The following is a 21574-nucleotide window of genomic DNA, read 5'->3' as shown; positions in this document are numbered from 1 at the left end:
GAGAATTCAAATACGCCCTCATCTCCAGGAGGCAACAGGCCAAGTGCTGCATTCAGCATCCACCACACAATAACAAAATGAATATTTGATTTGCATCGGTACAGCCACTTCCTGTCTCCTGCGACGCCCCGAAGAACAAAGCAGTTCTCCTTTCTCCCGTGGACAGTCAGGACTACTTTAAATAGCTCTCCACAGCAGCGCAGTGAGCACAGCGCCCTGCAGGAAACACACTGTGACTTGTTAAGAGATGGAGACGAAAAGTTGACTCGAAGAAGAAAAACACTGCAAACTTTGAACAAAGTGAAGACGTCACGTTTTTTTTTCTTTTTAGATGAGATTTCCCATTTTCAGCAGCAGCCTGGTCTTTATTTGGAACGACGAGAGAAAATCAATACAAATGCCAAACTGACCCAAGGTCTCAAACTATTTTTCAAATATTTTACCTTTATGAAAACGCACTGAGTGGACCACAGCGTTCATGTGAGTCATTTCGACTCCGCTGACTGCAGACGTCCACCAGCAGCAGGCTTTTGCTGTCGGACTGGTCGTATAATTCAAAGTGACAGTCGGTGAGAGGCAGCATCTGCAGAGGGGGGAGAGGTCCGCCACCTGACAACACTCAGGCGAGGAGGAAGGAAGCCGACTGTCAGCTTTTCGTCACACTGTCCTTGAAGTGACTGATCAGGGCGACTCGTACGGGTGTCACGGTGCCCAGAAGTCACGGTGCACCATGCTGCGTTGGATTCAGAGTCACGGCTTGGTACAAATTCAGTGCAACGTGAAAATGGCAACAGATAATCCAAAATCCATAAAGTTCTGTTTCATTTATTTTCAACAGACAGCAGGGGAAGTTAGTTTGTTCCACCCAGTTCCACTTGACATAGTCGGTACAGTCTGCAGTGCATTAAAGCAGCAGACTGTGAAGTCATACTTTTATGCTGGGTTGATGAATATGGGTCTAATGTCCTTTTAGATTAAAACAGCAGGGGGGAGGTGTTGGTTAGGGAAGGAATCATGGTGCAACCCAAGACATGATGTGATTCATAATACATCACTAATCTAATGACAGTCGCACGATTCAGACACTCACCTGATGAAACATCCTGATATCTAAATGAAGAATTCAAATAAACCTGTAACTCCTCGTTGCTAGTGTAGACTTTGTGTGTCATTGTGATGGAAATGTCCAAGCATTCATGTGTGTTTGTGGATAACAACATGTGCTCTGCTGTTACAAGACACATGGAAAATCTTTGACATTTGGTCAAATTCAGAAACATCGATTCTGAATCGTGGGAGATTCCTATCGACTTTCTTTCCACTTTTACCCAGTCCTCCTGAAGAGAATCACTAGTTTTAAGAATGAACTCCTTCCTTGTATTCCATCCTGAGATCAAATCAGAAGTAATGAACCAACAAACATTAATAAACTTAAGAAACTATGAATAAAAAATTGTCAGTCCAAAGACATAAATGGTGATGAACAGCAGAAAATCCTTATAATTAAGAAGCTTCGACCAGCAAATGTTTGACATCAATGTCAGAATGAATTAATCAATTATGAAAACAAATGTCAATTAATTCTATTTCCAGCGTCTTACTCATCAGGAGGAGCTGGGATCTCTCCACCAACCCTGTGAGCTGCTGAATTAAAAATGTTGCCCAACACCAATATAACCAATATAACAGCAGCCAATAATGAAGAATGGCCACTTAACACACATAATGTGGTGTAGTTGTCAGTTGTCTTTCAGTGTGTGGACTATGATCACAGTGTTATTGTTGCTTTTAGCTGCTGGATCAGCTGCCGTGTTTGCAACACAAGCTGGGTGATATCAGAGCGTAGAGCCATGCAACGTAAAAAACACAGTGTAGCCTCTCAGTGATGGCGTGATGGCTTTGCTTGTTGGCTGTAATTTTACTAATGAGTCACAAGAATATGGCAATTATCTAATGCTGTTTAGAAAGCCGCGCACGGCACCTTTAACATCTGTGCTTCAGACAGGATGCATTCGCAACACTTAACAAAAGTTTCTGCTGCTGTTGTTCTTGTTGCCGTAGCTTCCTGCTGAGGTTTAATGAAGAGCTAACTGAGTAAACGCAGGTGTGTCGTGTGTTTTATTGACCGCGTATGTCAGCTGCAGGGCTCAGGTGTATAGATCAGCGGAGAGTCTCTAGAGGCAGAGATAAAAAACAGACCCTTAGCCTTTCATTAACACCAAAAGAGTGTAGTGTGAGGTAATGTAAGGGGGGGCGCGTCTCCACCTCATAATGGGCGACCCTCTGGGACTCGGAGATGAGCTGAGCGCTGCACACTTTGCAGTAGCTGTCTGTGAAAAGTCCTTGGTCCACCTCTGTTGACTTCATCTGCAGGGAGAAGACAGACACACACATGGTTACTGAAACTGGAGGCCACAAACGTCGTATTCACAAATTTCAAGGCAGCATGTGTCGGAAAGATCTGGCACACCCAACGAAGACTCATGGAGAGACTTCCTGTCACGTGCAGGCTTGACTTCATGCACATGCTGTTTTTAGGCTATTCAATTGACGAGTCAGAGACAAATCAGTACAGCAGAGAGGTCAAAACAAAGAGAGAAACAGACAACCGCAGTCAGAAAAGAGGAAAACTCGGCCGACGTGGGAGGTTCCTCCCTTCAGCGCCTCTGACCCAAAAACCGACTTGGTAGGTTTCTAGTTCTGTCGGTCTGGTGTACGAGCTTCAACCAGTCCAACCAGACCATTAAAGTCCCTCTAGCACTTCGGTGGACAGAAATCCTTCATTTAATAACGATGCTTTTGTTTTGAAAAATCTGCAGGAATGTGTTGTGGAAAACTGACTTCTACTAGCTACCTGAACTGTTGCTTCTGTAATTTATCCAGTTTCACTCCGCTGAAGTCTTATTTTCATCCAATATATTCAAAATACTTTAGAAAAAGAAAAGCTAAGATGGATTGTTGTGAGAAATTTAACCCTGATGTGTCACAGTTGCCCTGATGGACTACGTTGCTGCTGCTGTCGTTCTTGGGATCTAGTTATGATCCTCTGCGACAGATAGTGGTGAGATTCAATGTGACTGGACTGATCCTCATATCCAGTACACCACTGCAGGTGCCACAACTCAAGGTGCGAAGGAATTAATGAAGGAATTAAGTTGCAGCTTGTCTCTGCTGCAGTATCTCCTGCAACTATCATACTGCTGAGCAACAGTTAAGAATACCAGTACCCTGCTATCGTCTCCTGACAGTGGGTAAAACTTTAAATGTTTTCATGTCCACAAGATTCACTATTTATTCATTTAGGGAGAGAAAGCATCAGATTTTCACCGTCACTCTCACGCAGCCTCGCTCTGTAGGTCTGTAGGCTGCTGAGACGAACCAACCAAGATGTAACAGAGCAAGTAAACAATAATCTCATCTCGTACTTTCATCAGCGTTTAATCAATATTTCATCATCTCAAGCATTTGAGTTAGTGACAGACACTGAGCAGCTATTGCAAGCAATGAGTCAGAAAAGAAAACATTTCATGTCAGGCCTCCCACTAAAAACTTGAGCCACACAGCCGAAAATAAATTTCACGATGATAAATAAATAAGGATGAAAGATCACGCCGACAGTTTTTCCCTGGAAATTCATTTGAACATGGCTGAACTCCTGTTGGAGGAAAAGGGGGACAGAGGCGGCAGCCAAAAAGCTTTTTATTTCCTCCGACACAGCTGAGCCGTCTCTGCTTTCTATTACTAATTCAGCCCGCCTTCCATTAGAGGCTCACATTTCATATTTGGAGGCAGTCAGGCTCAACTCATCCTCATTTAAATAGTCACGTCTTCATTAGGAGCGGCAGGGCAGATGAGAGCTCAGGTCATGTGGGCATCACGACAGATTCTCCGACTTGTTGTTGAGAGGCAAATGAGAAGTTTTATGTTAAAGTCTGTTCAGGTTTATTCTGTTTTGCATACAAACGATGGTCTCAAGATGAAATGCTGCTTTCAGATATTCACAGACACACAGCTGGTAGTCGAGGCATCGCACAGACGGGAGGAAAAAAACTGCAGGACGCTTTAATAATTCTCTATAAATACCAACCGGTCTGCAGCGACATCTGATTTTAGATTCTGTCCCGCAGCAGAAATCATTTCTAAAGCTTTCTTCAGACTCTTGTTTACGGACACATCAACATATTTTCAACATTAAGAGCATAAGATATCTAAAGTGTATCGGATTTTCTGAGCTGTAATGTGCACTGTGTATTTCCCACATCGCCTCCTGATGGTGTTTAAATAAATGATGCTCAGATTGGTTCTGCGGGCTGCAGACAATTCCAACATGTTGTGTTTCTGCCTGGAGCTACAGGTAAGGTGAATAATACATATGAGAAGTTTTAAGTTTAAAAGTTACTTTTTAGAGTTTTCCGACCACAGTGAAACTTCAGCTCGCAGCTTGGTTTTAAGGCTGCTGCTGGCTAATGTCCCGACACAGGAAAAGGAAATGGACAAAATGGGACTCACGCTGGCAAAACAACTCCACCTCGATACCTCTGATCCAGCTGCTGCACTTGACGGGCGGATCATGTTCAGAGCCAACAGAGCGCCGGTCTGTTGGTCCAGGTACACTGCTGGTTTAAGGAAAGACGATGTGACACTTTGGAATATGCATTGATTGCTCATTTCAAAGTGCTGAGCTCTGACAGGATTCAGCCGCTGGCTGAGAGTGGAGATGAATCATGGTGGATCTTTGCCGATAGCCAATATTTTTCAACTCATCTCATTGGCTGACAGCCAATATATGCACCTTTTTTTTCCACCTAATGGCAAAGAAGATAAATTGTCTCCTACAGTATAGTGGAAGTGACATATCGTTTTTCCTCTACATTCAGTCAGCAGTGGATTGATTAATTGTTTCAGTCATTTCTCTGGAAAAAAAAGTCAAATATTTGCTGGTTCCACCCTCTTAATTGTGAGGTTTGGCTGCTTTTCTTTGTGATTTATTGCAGTAAAAATCAAAGTGTTTGGGTTCCGACTGTTGGTTGGACAAACGACGCTGAAGACTTCACTTTGGGAAACTCTAATTTGTGCGGTTTCAGTTCTGTTGGTCCATTCTGGTTTGTGAGCTGCATTCACATGTGAGACTAGTTGAACTGTCGCTGCTCTTAAGTTTCATCTAGCTAGTTTACTTTATTCATTTTTTTGATGCTAAACTTTAGAGGATAACAAGTTTAGTTGCTGTGAGAAATGAAAACATGATGTGTCGCAGTTGCCCTGATGGACTGTAGCGCAGCTCTCATCATGTTCCCCTCGAGTCTCAAGCTCCAGTCCGGACATTTACAGACTCAACACTTCATCAATTAGTGGAGAAAATGGTGACCAGAATAATCCATAATGAAAGCAGTCTCTAGTTGCAGCTCTGCCTTTATTGGATAGTTTCATACTATCATGTCCCCACCTTTGAGGACACGACATGACCTAAACGACTGAAAGCCGGATGTAATCTGCCTCTGAGCTGCTCTCTGGTCCCCAGCAGCCCAGAGGCCACGACCACACCGACACGACGCGGATAAAACATTTCAAGGGCCAACGTGTCCTGAAAGAAGAGACGTATAAATAAATCAGCGAAGCCGCTCCGGTCTTCAGACTTATGATATGTCGAGAGCAGCGCGGTTTCCTGCTCAGGTTCTACAGAACAAACAACATAAATGAGCAGCTTTCAGAGCTCTATCAGCTCGTGCCAGTGTCGGGCCCGCTGCCTGGTTTTTGTTTTAGCAGGGGGGGACACAGATGCTGCAGATGAATGATTAATCACCCTAAATTCTGTTAAAAAACAGAAGCATCAGCGGCAACATCAGCAGCCGCACGAGGAGATGCATCAGCAGCAGCCTGGGAACGAAAACAGCTCTCATCTGAGACGTTGTTATTCTCCTCAGCTAGAGGAGGGATTCATTTCTGTTGTTTCATTGTCAAGTTTGCATTTTCACCTCAGTTTGATAACAAAATGTCCCGACCCAGCAATGTGGAATAACCTGATAAAGAAGACAAATGAAAGTGAGTCTATTTCCACAGTATGTCTCAATCGTGCATCTAGTGGACCCAGAAACACTTTGCTGTATCCACCGCTGAACGTGACCTCTGACCTTAACTTTAGTCTGCATGGAAATTCAGTAATCATGGCAGTTTATTTCACTGCTCGTTGTTTTTTATGATTCACTCACATTACCTCCAGATGTGGGAGTAAGTCACATCCATGCAATTCATGAGCAAGTCTCAAGTCTTAACCTTCAAGTCTCAACCTCCATGATGTCACGTTGGGTTGTGAGCGCCTGCATTTAAAATAATGTCTTTGTGCGCAGTGAAGACGGTATATCTGAAACACACACACACTCTTTAACCAAGACGGAGGCCAAAATCACCCAGGCATGAAATAATCTTCCAAATGTGATGGTTTTCAGAGCTCCGTCCGTGCTGCCTCTCCTCCTCTGATACTGTCTGCCACTCTGGTACGCCCGCCATCTGCCAGGCTTCATACAGTGACAGAGGGCAAAGTACCAAACACGAAACTAACGTCTCAATATGCGCAAAAAAAAGAAAAAGAAAGAAAAGCCAAGACTCTCGAGTCATCTGTGTCAAGTGTAAAGTTATGAATGCCAAGTCAAAGTCAAGTCGAGCATTTCATCAGTGTCAGTCAAGTAAGTTTCAAGTCCTCAAATTTGCAACTCGAGACCGATTCGAATCAAGTCATGTGGCTCGAGTCTCCCACCTCTGGTTGGCTCCCACAGTGACACCATCACATCACACGGACAACAGGCAGATAAGTGAAGGACGACTGACTGCTGACCTCGCACAGCTGATCTGTTTTAAATCTGCATTGTTTTTTTGGGTGTGATGGCGACTAACGAGGAAACACGCAGCGCAGACAGACGAGGTAATTACAGCACGAGAGCTGGATGAAGTTTAGTAATTATTTAGCTTGTTTGCTGAATCGGAATCAATCTGGAGCAAATTTGAGCTCAGATTGAATTTGTTCAAACAAATTAGAGCTCGGTCTGTGTAGTCGCTGCAGAACTCATGTTGTTCTGTTCAACTTCTCCTTTCAGAAGTATCAAGTAAAAAGCTAAATCATCATCGGACAATAACAAGTCAACGGACTGTGTTCTGCCTGTTTTGCTCTCCACACGCTGGGAGTTCGACGAAGGCAGCAGACACACTCCGCAACACGAGCTTGCTTTGCTCGACGCAGCAATATAACAGGTTTCAGAGCGCGCTAGTGCCGATGTCACATTCTGTGTCAACGACCATTCACGTGTTTCTGTTTTGTTGAATCCAACATGGTCCCACTCTGAGAAAACATTTGGAAGAACGGGTGATCTGATGGCTTTAACTGTCCTCTTTGTCAGACTCAGGAATTCACTAACAGACCAAAATGACCAAAAGGATAACAAACCAGAATTACCTTTGAACCTGTTAGCGGACAGCAGGCCTCCCTCCTCGTCTCAGAGTGTGTCCATCACTCAGCAGCGCCGGAGCGAAGGCGAGAAAAAGCCCCGCTGAGTGTGAAGCACAGCTCTCCAAAGAGCGACCACCGCTCACTGAATTAACATGTCCTTCTACTTGGTGATCAATTCATCAAGCTAATGGATTTTACTGTCAGATACACCGCTGTAATTGCAAGAGTTTGACTCTCTTCTAAATGAGACACTGAGAAAAATATTAATTTTCACCCGGTGTAATTGGATAAGGGAAGACATAACAATCATAAACCAACGGGGGGGATTCTCCACACAATTCAATCATCAATATCTGATCGGAGCAGCTGTTGTTACAGCCCGGCTCTGTGAGCACAGCGCCATGAGCTCATTACAGAAGTCGAATCACCACTTTGGTGAAGGAGGAACACGGGAGAGGAATGTGCCTCTTGTTGATCGTGAAATTAGCAGGAAGTCGGCTTGTTTCTCACACCTAGTCGACAGCGTTCGTCGCCTGTCTTCGACTATGACGAGCCGCCAGCTAAAACGAATAAATGAATAAATCAGTCAAAGAAAGATGCGCGAGGCTGGAAGCTCGAGCCTGGAGGGGGAAAATGGAAAAAGCTGGAAAACAGTGGGAGGGACGGAGTGCAGAGATGAAAGGGAGGTCACAGCAGCGAGTGGCCAGCAGATGTTGTGGCTATAAAAGGTCATTTGTAATTCATTAGAGAGGAGTGTTGAGCAGGAGAGCTGGACAAATGCCCGCACACACAAGCTGGACTCGTACCGGCCTTTCCGGTAGGTGTTCCTTCTGGCTGAGGACGGTTCAGAGTCTCGAGTCTGATCAGCAGCAGACAGATAGTTTGTAAAGTCACATTTTCACCCTGGATCCCTTTTCCAAATCTTTGTCCATCAAACCAACAGTCCTATTAAGAGAAGTGCTGTGGACACTCCAGAGATATTTCTGCATTATAAAAAAAAAAGGGTCTGTAACTCAAATATCTAATGACACAGTTGACAGCAGGGGTGGGACAGAATATTGACACGGCATCGTAACGTATCAATTCCCTTTGTGACGGGATAATCGATACACTGGAGCCAAATACCCACATTTTTTATTAAAACGTGGGCTCAAAACCGATTCTCCTGACAACGTGATTTACTGGTGTCACTACATCGTAAATCTTTCCAGAGTTTAAATCTGTAAACTGAACTGTGTCCTGCCGTTAAACATTTTACAGCATCTCTGTTCTGCTTTCTGGCAGTTTTGAATTTTTGTGTTCAAAAAGCACTAACCGAAGACTCTTTGCACTTTTTGATACGTGTTTCCGTCTCTGTTCACGACAAATTCTGTAAAAACTGACAACAACATGCAGTGAATGAACACATAATCCCAGAACTTTGAGGTTTTAGGGGCATTTAGGACAGATAACGTGATGCATCATCAGCGTATCGTCTCACAGGTGAGGTCGCTGCCTGATCATCACCCCCAGTTCAAAGAGCACAGTCCTGTTGTGTGACGATCTTGTGCCTTTGTGTGGATAAACTGCTCCTTGAAAAGCTTTTAAAAGTGGATGATTAATGAATTTCCAGCCACACTAGCAGCTCTGCGAGGTCGTACGTCTCTCGAGTTATATGCTAACGTCAGCATGTAAGTGACGCCCAGGGGAATCTCATCAGTTTTGCAGGTTTTCATTTGCGCTTACTCGACAAATTAAACACACAATATGTAACTTCTGCTGCTGTTGGTCTCTCTATCAAAACAAAACAAAACATGTTTGCTGGGTGCTGTTGAGGGCCGGGCTCTGTCGGATACAAATACACTATATAACTAACATTTTGACTTTGGAAACAGGAAAAATTACTAATTTCTGAACATCTGAGAAATAATGATCCTTCACATAAAGTACAGACCTGCTAAATGAAGACTGATAACTACACGTGGATCATCACCATAGCTCATAAATCAGAAGTCGGCCGTTCTTTCCATATGCAGTATTAGCGGTAGTTAAACTGCAAATTAATCATAGCTGCTGCTCACATTAAGAGTATCAGCCTCAGACAGAAGTGCTGGCAGGTCGTGGCTTTGAGCTGCTGTCGCAAAGAACTGCTGAAGCGCTGAAAGCAGTTAAAGTCATAACGAGGTCCCGTCGCTGAGAAAGGCTCATAGTCGGCACACCACATTTTAAAAGTAGTAGTAGTAAAACTCTCCTCAGGCACTTGATCACGACCAGCCTATTAGGTGTCGGTGACATGTTGGAGGTCCTCTGCTGCTCCGTCTGCAGGAACGTTATTTTCTCTTCAGTCACCATCAGTTAAAAAAACAAGAACCTGTTTTGGTTTGAACCAGGCACAGTGGAGGCTGGTGTGATTACACAGGATACGTTCAAGGTTGGCATTTGCATCAAACGTTTTATCCATTCTATCGCATTATACACTTATTAGCTGACTTTCAGGAGAAGGTGGCGGCGTTAGTACCAAACACACGGCTGCCAAATGAATCTGTGGGGAGATTTCCAGTATTTTAAGCCAAACTGTGGTCTTTCCTTCTAACCCTAACTAAGTGGTTTTGAGAGAAATTAAACAAATGTGAAGTTGCAACATAATTTAAAACTTTAAACGTTTCTTTATCTGTGTTTCTGCAGATATTTGCTATTATTCTGGTGACAGAAACAGAGTGTTTATCTTTTGTGTTTATGACTGGAGTTAGACGATCTTTGCTGGAGTAACGTGGCATTTTGGTGATCAAGCCTTATTTTTAAAATTGATTTTAATATCCAGTTCGGGCCAGTGTTTTCAATCAGTGGTTCACTCTTTGACCACAACTCTGTGATTTCAGTAAATCACCTGAGAGCTGCAAACCCTGCAGAAGTAGTTCAGCTTGGCTAAAGAATTGATTTGGGTTTAACAGCACACCATATGGCCTTAACACTGTTGAGGAAGTTTTCCAGCTTCAGTCAATGTCAGTAAAACCTGGTGCTTAAAGAGAAAACGTAGTTAAAAGTTGAAAGATCCCTCGTTGGAGCAGCTCCTCGGACGCAATCAATACATCATCCTCTTTCGCTGATAGGCAGCAAATTAAAGCATCCAGATGAAATTTGCAATCCATACAGTCGGTGATGATTACGCTGTCAGAGTCTCTGGTCCTCACGGTCAACCATTTATTCATTTTCTCCTGAAGTCATCCTCACACACCTACATCTTTTCTCATTTTGTCCCGACTTTGCAGTGAGTTTTAAACGCCCAGCGCAGCAGAACGAATCAATCACTGATTTGGCACAATGGCCTGAATCGTTCCCTTTTAGAAATGAATGGTAGTTATCTTTGCTGACCTGTTGCCGACAGTGAATGATGATAAGGAACAAAGAGAGTCTGACACGGTCATGAGTTTTTAGAGGGGCCTCCAGTGCGTCTCTTCAGGGGCCCAGATATGAGTGTAAAACCCAGTGTAGGCAAGATGGACGTGCAGTGTGGAGGGATAAAACTTCTGGACTGATGCCACAACAGAAAAATGCCTGTTTAATCACCGTGTCACTAGAATAAATTGACTTATTTGAGGTACGAGTCAGAATCTCCACACAGCTGCAGTGTTGAGTCTATTATCAGCAACGTTACAGATGCACGTTAGTTTTACCGCAGCTGCTAATCTAGAAATCTGATTGTCTGACACCTGCTGTGTGCAACTAGTTTTGGCAAAGTCGCTTTAAATATTAACGACTTATTACTTTGGCGAGTACCGTGTTATCATAACTGTCAGGACCAATTGCGACAAAAATACACTTTGATTAACTCCAGTTTTCCCTGCAGTGCCTCGTTCTGTGCCGTACGCCACCGGTAGGCACGTAAACCATTTTATCCACCGTCACCATCATCGCCTTCCTCATCAGCTTAATCAAACATCATTGTCGTCATCATACGATCTCCCCACCGCAAAGTCATCTGCATGAGTGGCAATCACTGCTCCAGCCAGCCTCTGAATGTTGATCAGGGTACCTCTGCCACTTGATTGCAACAGACCTCATTCCCTCCTCTCAGCCGAGGTCCCATGTTCCCCCGTAATTGAAAGTCTTGTTAGCCCAGTGCAGTCACCACATCTGCTGCCCGGTGAGACAAAACCCAAAGGTATGGCTCCACACGCCGGCACCAGCTGACAGATCTCTTTCAACATGGCTGCTTTACATCCTGCACAGCAGAAACGTCTGCATTGTAAGCTTCAGCCATCAGTGTAATGGCTACATAAATACAAGTCCACTGACCATATTTGAATACTAACATTTGCCAATAAGCGCTCAACACTGAGTAGGAAACATTCAGATACAGTGTTGGAGGCCAGATCGCTCCTTTGAAAACTGCTCAGTGGTGCATGAAGACAAATAAACATTCGACTTCTCAGGTGTAACATCACCGTCGTCCACATGAGCCATCCTCTGCATCGTGCGACCCGTTCAGCACGAGACACTTCCACTGGCACTTTACAGACTTTATAACTGTTACTGGACTTCCGTGGATCAACTTTGTGGGTTGTGATGCTTAAAAAAAAGTATAAACTGTGTTTTTTGAGGCAGTATGCATGACATGATATTGCAATGACATGGTTTGGCCACTATGTCCAATTGACTTCAAAGTCCAGCCGCTATTTCTGGGAGCTTGTTTAGGAATGTCACTTCCATCCACAGAGCCACGCTGCCGGCACACAGAGACGAGGTTATATAAAAGAAAACAAGAAAACAGAGAATTACAGCCTCGCAGTCGTATGCCTGCAAGTTGCTGTTGCTCGGCTATGACGGACTTGTTCATTTCTTACTTGAAATTGTTACACTCTGATCGCAGATTTGTTTCATCTTTCCTTCAGGTTTCTGTGGTGGTTTTGCTCTCCCGTACATGAACAGCTCACATATCTCGACTGTGTACATGAAACATCATGTAACATAAAAAGAACCAGCAGAGACTTCCTGCTGGTGAGTGATTTCATGTCCACACGTACCAGAACCATCTTTTTTTCCCCCCCCCCGTCTTCCTCGGCATCGTTTCAGGAATATCTACGTCCAAACAGATCCATCGACTCAACATGCTGTAGTTCATATTCCAGGTCTATAGGTGCCGCTTGAAATTAACCAAAAATGGAGGAGACAGAGCATGTACTTAAAACTAGCGCGCTGTATACAACACAAGAAGAAGAAGAAGAAAATGGCGAGTGCAAGGAAACCAGAGTCGTGTGTTGACCGATAATGAGGCCGAACTGCTGCTGCAACTCACACTCGACTACAAGGCGAGTAAGGCTCAATATCTTCTGCAGCACGAACATGAGTGTGTAGTCCACTATTGTTGTTGTTGTTGTTGTTGTTGTTGTTGTTGTTGTTGTTGTTGTTGTTGATGTTATGAGACGTCTCAGGTTCAGAGGTCGAGGGGCGGCGCGATGGCGTCATCGATACACAAAGAATACAGATTTGCTGTCTACAGGAGAAAACATGGGCGGAGTTTTCTAATTTTTCCACCCTGAGGCCAGGTTTCAAAAAAGTGCATCTACAGGACGATCGGCCAAAACGATGCAAAACACAAACACAAGCATTTCCATGTGGATTGTCCCTGAGTACGTGAGGCAGCTGTCGGGCCTCCCCGGGCTCACTGTGACCTGTAAGCTCTGTAGAAATTGTTGCCTCTCCAGCTGGTGCTCAAGGGCCAGCGAGAGAGACGGCAACACCCCAGATGGATGAATGAGGCTGCACACTCTCACAGCAGAGAGAGAGAGACTGTAACTTCCTCTCCCAGAGCCTTGTGCACTTATCCGACTCCCATTCTGTCTCTATCATTCTGCTGCTTTGGCTTTCGGGGGAGGCAGAGGCGAGCCAAATTGTAATGCCATGCCTCGAGGTCAAAACAATGAGCAGTTACTTTTGTGTTTGCCGCTAAGTGGCCTATTCCCATGCAGTGTGACCTGAGCGGCCGTCCACACAGATCTGCTGAGTGAAAACATTAGCACGCGCGCTGGGCAGGCTGCCTGCACTTCAGTAATATAATCAGCTTGGTGTTCAGCCAGCGCAGACATTTAGGGCAAATGTTGAGTCGGTGCGACAATAAAATTGTGGTCAGCCTAATGAGATTAATTCTTTCCGGTGCGGGCTTCACATCAGGGCCCGAGGATTCAAACTCAAATCATCTGCAGGCAAGGAAATGATAAAGCCAGCACCTGTTGCAAAGAGACTGTTGATTCATTCACTCTTAGATTTTGAAATTCCCTCTCTGATAAAAAGCCTCTAAGTCACTCAAGTCTTATTCACAAAGCACTCAGCTGTGGAGTGCGTGGATCCATATATTGAGCAGGCCTAAGATTTAAAAGACTCTCTTGTTGCAGCAGCAGCTAATCAAAACCACCAAATAATGTATTTTTTTCTCCTGTAGCTTGAAATACATCCACCAAGCTGCCGAGTTAATTATGTGCAGCAGCAGCAGCAGCAGCAGCAGCTCAGAGTGTGGAATCATTACTCGACGGTCGTCCTGCGATCTATGATTTCTATCGCTCGCTGTTGGTGACCAGAGCCGCCTGCAGCAGGACACATACATCAACCCTCCTTCACCCCTTAAACTACAGTACGACGGGCTGTGACTCTCATTAAATATATCAGTATATTTATTTTCATTATCATAATTATTGGAGTAAATCTGCAGTTAACAGTTAATCAATCACTTGTCGCATTATTCTAATAATCGAGGTCTCTAATTCCAGCTTCTAAAATGTGGAATATTTTCTGGTGTCTGTGCTCCTCTGTCACAGTAAGCTAACATTTAAGGTCGTCATCTCGGGTTTTAGGAAACACTAATCAAGAAACTGCTAATCAAGAAATTAATATCTGCAGCCCCACAGCAGAAACAAACTGTTAGAGGATCAGTGACTTGTTGATGTTGCTGCTTGTGAACAACACACACTCGTCTTGCACAGATTAGATCTCGTGATTAGAGAAGTGAGCTCGCTGTGAGAAATCTTAACTTCAGCTGAACTCCCACTGTTAACTTAATGCTTCTTATCTTTCACGTCTGTGTGATCTGAATGTTCAGTTGAACGTCGTCTCTGGATATCACTTGTACTCACACCTTCAGTTAATAACAAGCAGACACACACATGTTCTCATGGTGTTGTTTTGTCATTCAGCCACAGTAACATCAAACACAATTTGAAGGGCTGTCCACACCGAGAACGATAAACTGTGACAGTAAATATAATGAGAACCGTGTGATGATCGATAGCGATCTGTAAACACGGCTGCTAAGCGGTAGCTGTGAGCTCCGGCTGTGTCGGCAGCTCAGGATCATGGAGGATATTGATGACCTGTTACTGCTGTATGTTGTAGAGAGAAACAACAAGAGAACCAGACGAACACGTGGAAATCCTTCAAACGTGACGGGAGGAAGGAGAATCCACCGCTGTTTTTATAACTGTTGTGGTGTGAGGGATCTTTAAATGTTCTGTTTGTCTCATCTGTCAACATCACTGCAGAATATTCACACTTTCGTGTCATTAGGAAACACCTGCTGCTCCTTCTTCTACCTGACTCCAATCTACCGGCTGAAATAATCTCAGCTGGACCGTGTTCCTGCGTCGTCCATCCTCGCTCAAAGTCTCCATGTGATCACAGCGAGCACTTCAGGAACATTAAAGTTACGTTTCATTAAAGTCTGCACGGCCCCAGACTGCAGGAGCCCGGGGCCGACATTTGAATTCAGCTGACGCATCAGTATCTGCCTTTCTTAAGTCCCACAGCTGGAGCACTTCCTTTTAAAACTACCTGGTCATCTGCTTTACTGACTTCATTTGGTGGTAAAGGTACTGAAAACGTTGTAACTTCACTGCTTTCTTTGGAAGAGTTTTATTTATACGCAGCGCTGTCGATCAGTTGTAAGAACAGATGTCACTTTGGGATTTCTCTTTCACAAATAAAGACAGACTTTGCATGTTTTTGTTTTTTTTTAAAGATACAAGTTGTTCTGCAGATCTGAAGCCGTTTGATAAAGTACACACATTTCTTCATCTGATTTTCTATTGGCTTTGTTATTTGGTTCAAAACAACTTCTGCACCGCGTGAAAAGAAACGTGTTGGGCTCAGATTATGATGCTCTTTGTTGCTCAGTGCGCTATTTATACAAACACTGGCACACATCTCAGATGACCTTCCGAGGAAGAAATAATGGAGACTGAACTGCAAAACGCAGCAGGAAGAAGGGAACGGAAGGCAACAAAGACGGAAGGGAAATTTTAACTTAACAGAAGCAAACAATTATTGATGACATCGAAGCCCTGCGCTTCAAAGTGTTTTATTTATAGGCACCGCAAATTACTGCGAGCAGACGGGGGAATTAGGGTTTCTTTGCAATACTTGGAAGTTTTTTCGAAATCAGGAAGGATGACTGGAGGCCTGAACAGATGCAGGGAAATCACTGGGATAATAAAGCGAGGGGTCGATGAAGGAGCTTCACAATCTGAGACTGTGAGTAACACATGTAACTGTGTCAGAAGAGATGATGGAGACGGGCACCGCGTCCCTGGCAGGACTTCCTAGAAAGCTTCCTCGGTGCCAAGATGGAGCCATCTTGTGGTTTGCTGGAGGAGAGGGTGATTATATCATGCAGCTTCTCGAGGGGGGAAAGAGTCAAGTTTAACTGAGGCAGATGGAGATGGAGCTCCGAGCGCCTGCTTGGAGAAACGCTGCATTCTTCTTCTTCTTCTTCTTCTTTCTGTCTCTTTTTTTTTTTTTGTTCTCACCATGCTGGAGGCTGCAGAACAAAACACTTCATCCATATCTGGATCTTAAGTATGTGTTGAACCGGTGCTGCAGGAGGACAAAGAAAAGGACGGCGCCTCTTTCAGAATGAATTATCTCCTGTTTGAACAAAGCGACACCTTCTGTACTCGCAGAAAAAACAAGTCGTCGGGTCAAACAAAAGGATGCAGCTCAGTTTGTAGACTCTAATTACACATTTGAGAGGTTGTTTAACAGGTAATGTGGTTATCCATCCCTCAGCTCGGCAGTAGAAGAAACTGTTTTTCAGTTCCATCTGTATCCCTTCGTCGGTCCTTTTAGTTTTTGTCATTTTAAATTTCTTTATTCTTTTTGTATGCCTTACCTTTTTGTTCTTGCATTTGAGTTTTGGATTTAATATTGTTTTTGTTTTGGACTGTCAGCTTAATATTAAAGCTCACTCTGTCTCAACTCGCCTTGCCTTTCTGTTTATCCCCCCGACAATCAATCTTCATCTGAGCTTACATTTTCTATTCAGAGAGACGCAGCTGCAGCAGATTGTTTCTGCGGCTGGTCCTCACTGATTACCACACAAAAACACAAATTTTTGTCTTTATTCCCTGATTCGAGGATGAAACTGCATCGTCTTTTTCCAGGGAACATATTTTCTGTCCTCCGGCTGCTCTGCCTGAACCCTCTGTGACTTGCAGAGTTTCCCGCTGAACAGATGGCTTCACTTGTGGCTAAATAACAGCGGCTAACTGAGTTCAAGTGAACACGTTCAGTGTCGGGACACAAACTCAGAGACCAACTGCAGCCAGTTTGGTGACGGAGGATCCAGTGCTGAGGTGCTTTGCAGAGTTAAGCTGCTGTTAAACTGTTATCAGTCCCTGGTTTGGTCATGCAGCTGACATGTTCGGTCCTGTTGGCCGTGTGACGTTAAGCTCCGTGTTGCCAGCAGCCAAATCGGCAAGAGAACCACGTTGGTACGATAACGGCAGCGGAACATCTCAGACGCTGATGCAGATCACTTCATGTTCCCCACCTGACCATCGTACAGGAAACACAAACACGCTGAAGCAGATAACACTCTCCCTTCATGGAGGCTTTGGATGAATAAACAAGGACAATCCTGAATCCATCTCTGCATCGAGACCCGTCCTCCAACCAAGTTTCACTGAAATCCCACCGACCAACAAATGGACGCAGCTGAAAGCTTCACCTCCACCGCGAGGAAACAGAATCTGATCCTCTGGTGTCATTAGGAGACAAGAAACACAGTTCATCAGCAACAATTTAGAAAATGAATTCACATTTTTTTTCCAAGAAAAAAATCTTTAAATTTCACGAGCTCTGAGTATATAAACAGTTTATCTTTGTCTTTAATGACAACAAACTGAATATCCTGTCGGTGACACATAGAAAAGACAATTAGCCGATCACTCAATAAAACTAATCAGCAGATTAATCAATGATGATGCTCATCAGCTGCAGCCGCTCACTTAGAATCCCACGAGGTGGAAACATTTCAACACATTTTCAAAAATAAGCAACAGCTTCACTGCTGATGAGATAAAATCCACCTGAGAGACTTCAAAACAACCGCGCTCCACATTTTATACTTTGTTTGCTTTCCGCTGCAGAAGGAAAAAACAAGGTTGTTTGATTAATATTTTTTGCCTGCTGATGTATTTTCCAGCTGAAAGCGTCAGTAGATGAATCGACTGGTTAATCAACAAGTCGTCAGCAGCTGTACCGGTGATACATTTTTCCGTATTAGCCATAAACGAGTGAGCATCGTTGAGTGTTTTTTTTTTTGAGTTGCTGGTGAGATGTGAAGAATAATTCACTGGCTCTGGGAGATTACATTGGATGTTTTATCAGCACAAATCAATTCAGGGGAAACTTAAAAGAGATTATCGGATAAGGAGAATAAGCCGTTACTCGCAGCTCTAACATGTTTGCCAATATGTTCTCCGGAGCAGACTCATCAGGAGTCCCTTTTTTTCTTCTTCTTCTTCTTCTTCACTCCTGCAGAGCGATGTTACCTTACCTGCCACCAGGACTCAGGTGTAACCAGGTGAACTCTGACCTCCTGTCTGCTGAGGAGAGTCCCTCTATGAAACCCTGCTGTCAGTGTGGCAGGAGGTGCGGAGGACCCTCTTCAGCTGGAGGAGGCAGTGTTAACCCCCTCCACTCCACTCAGAGGTGGAGGTGAAGCTCCATCTCTGCTCTCTAATCCACTTTAAATGTCACCTTGAGAGAATCGACACCAGCAGCCGCGCTGGGGCGACATGTGGAGGCTGTTGATGCTGCTGCTCATGCACATGTTGGATCCAAAGAGACAACGCTGCAGAATTACGCGTATTTTGAAACTCCGGATCAGATTCCTTCAGGAGGATTTCGCCTCTGAGGCTGCAGGAGTTTAACACGCCGGGATCATTTCTGTCTGAGGGACCCCCCGGAGCGTCCCGAGCCGGTCCCCTCTCACAGACCCCGCATGCTTATGAGTCGTGAGGTCAACATCCACCACGCTTTTACTTTTAAAAAAAAAAACCCATGCGCACCGCACCGCACCGCACCGCGCAGTCAGCAGCCAGCCAGCAGCCAGCAGCCAGGCGGTCAGCCAGCAGCCAGCAGCCAGCAGCCGCTCCGTCTCCCGGCGGCGAGGAACAAGAATCTCACAGAGAGAAAATCTGCATGCAACACGACATCCAACCTTTCTCCCGCAGTAAATCATCTCCACAAAGTCACACTCACACCTCTGCACGCCTGCACGCCTCTCATCATGGACAGTACAGAAGAGAAGAGAAGAAGAAGAGGAGGAGGATGAGGAGGACGGGGCTGTCACGATGGCAGTACCTGTAACTCCACGCTGTAGCCCTGGTAGAAGTGCGTCGGGAACACCGCCAGCTGATGTTGCACTTGGAGGGAAACTGTATAATCCATGAACCAGAGGAGGCTGTGGAGCGGCGGGCTGAGCGGGAGACGCGTCCACACTGTTGGCGGCAGAACTCCGCTGTAGTACGACGCGCCGCTGCTCTCCGCCCCGCTGCGCTCCCATTGGCCGCGCGGCGCGCAGCAGCCGCGTCAGTGGCGCTCGAGGCAGGGCAGGAAGAGGAGGCTCATCAGCCAGTCTGTCTGTCAGAACCAGTACCAGGACCAGAGCCGGGACCTGAGCCGGGACCAGAGACAGGACCAGAGACAGGACCTGAGCTGGGACCTGAGTCTGGACCAGAGACAGGACCTGAGTCTGGACCTGAGCCAGGACCAGAGACAGGACCTGAGTCTGGACCTGAGTCTGGACCTGAGCCAGGACCATTCAGACAGAGAACAGCTGGGACCTGAGCCTGAATCAGAACTTGGACCAGAGCCCCTCACGTTACTGTCAAATCATAATATAATATAATATATATTATCTATATATATAATATATTACAAATTACTAATTAATCTATTATGCTACAATATAACAGTCTGCCTAGAGTAATAGATTACTTATTACACTTCAAACAGAATGCAGCATATTACATATTACTAGTTACCATCATTTTTTTGAAGTAACATATTATGTTACATTATTACTGTCTGTTTAGAGCACTATATTACTTATTACTCTACTTTTTAGTTACTTCTTTATGGAACAGTTAAATAGATGTTTTTACATAAAGGATGAGCAGACAGAGGATCAGTCTGATATATGATGAGACACGAACACATATTTTTAATTGTTGGCTCAGTCGTATGAAGCACAAACAGACCTGCAGCTTCTGTAATGTCGCCTGTGATGACACGACGAGAGGAACATCTCTTCTTCTCTGCCTTTTGATTCTAGTTCGCAGAACAACAAACACGATATGATTCAAGAATGTGAATTAAAGTGCACTCGGAGGATCAGACTTCATCATTTCAGTCACACAGACTGAACTGAACTTCTTAATAAATAAAAACAACAATAATAAACACTTCACTTCAGCAGGTAACGCTGATTGTGACACGCTACATGACATCACTGTTATAATACTGCTAATGATGTATTAGCAGTAACATGTGCCAGTAAAGTAAAGTCCCATTTTTTGATCATCTCTAATTTACAGGATCCGGGTCTGGATGTGATTGTGGTCCTGAGGATACGAGTCAAAGTCGTCAGCAATGTGTGGATAATAAAGTCTGTTTCTTTCTGCCTTTTGTTAATCACAGACCCTGACATTAGCTAACGTCAGCAGGACCACCAGACCAGAATAATTAAAAATGAACTTTAATCCAGTCCGGTTCTGTGTGAAAGAACAACCGCAGAGAGAAACGGACTCAACAAACCTGCAGTCTGGAAAGTTTCTGGTGAAATCAGGGGAGCTGTGTGCTCACGTCAGAGATGGATCGGCTCCAGAACGGCAAAACACAGTCAGGGAAGTTTCCTCATTAGTATGCAGACATGCAAAACCTCATGAAACCTTGCCCCGCCCCTCGGACCCTCCTCTCCAGACAGACAGCTCAACCTGAAAATCAGTGACATTAACATCATAGAAATCCTGTCTCTAAAAAAAAGACAAACATGGAGCAGACAGATCTTTTCTCTAAATCTCTTAAAAAAATAAATAAATAAAAACCACACCCCCTGCTGTGTCCAGCAGAAGACAGTGGTGCCGGCTTGAGTTAAACAGCAGGTGGCAACAAAAAAGTAGGTAATGTTTGACGACATCCTCTCGTGAGGAAACGCCACCAGGCTTTTAGGTGGTTAATCACTATAATTAACTGCAGGTGCAGAAAAGATTCCAGCGTGCGAGCTGCAAAATAACAAAAGATAACAGAACATTTCGACGATCAATCATCTGGTCTACTGATGTGCGTACACTTTCTCCTCCTTCATTTTCTTTCACCAGAGCCAGGGCTCACACTATTACACTATTGTGATTTACTTGATGGGAGTCGCTGGCCGTCGAGCGTTTCAGTCATTTATAAAACACTTAAATATAAACATACATGAATGTAACTATGCACAGAACGGGCGGCTGTAGCTCGGGAGGTTGAGCGGGTCGTCTAGTAATCGTGAGGTTGCTCCCACAGCTGCGTGTCGAAGTATCCTTGAGCAAGACACTGAATCCTTCTGATGAGCAGTTGGCACCTCACGTCGCAGCCTCTGCCATCAGCGTGTGAATGTATGGGTGAAAGTGACAAGTGCTGTCAAGTGCTTTGAGAGCTTAACACACACTTAATGTAATTCACCGAAACCGAGTGGAAATGTGCATTTAAATATCACAAATATAGTACACGTTTTTTTTTTTTTTTTACAATCCATAGACAGAAGCAAATCCAGCTGGAGGGCCTGATTTCGACGTCATTGCGATGTGTCGATGACCAGCATCACAAAGTTCATAGGTTAAAGGT

General features: G+C 44.5%; 1 protein-coding gene across 1 annotated transcript in view; it reads right to left on the bottom strand.

The window, feature by feature from the left end:
• Positions 1–19357, bottom strand: part of zmat4a (zinc finger, matrin-type 4a) — a 96055-nt gene extending 76698 nt beyond the window's left edge. The window contains exons 1-2 of the mRNA XM_037099575.1: positions 19052–19357; positions 2266–2367 (exon numbers count right to left, since the gene is read on the bottom strand). Of these exons, the coding sequence (XP_036955470.1) occupies positions 2266–2367; positions 19052–19138 (189 nt within the window). The 5' untranslated portion in view covers positions 19139–19357. The remainder of the gene's footprint in view (positions 1–2265; positions 2368–19051) is intronic.
• Between the last annotated feature and the right edge of the window lie 2217 nt (positions 19358–21574).

The sequence above is a fragment of the Acanthopagrus latus genome, chromosome 5 (genome assembly GCF_904848185.1).
Source record: "Acanthopagrus latus isolate v.2019 chromosome 5, fAcaLat1.1, whole genome shotgun sequence".
Lineage (NCBI taxonomy): Eukaryota > Metazoa > Chordata > Actinopteri > Spariformes > Sparidae > Acanthopagrus > Acanthopagrus latus.
The sequence above is the reverse complement of the archived record's forward strand: the minus strand, read 5'-3'. Positions and strand labels throughout refer to the sequence as shown.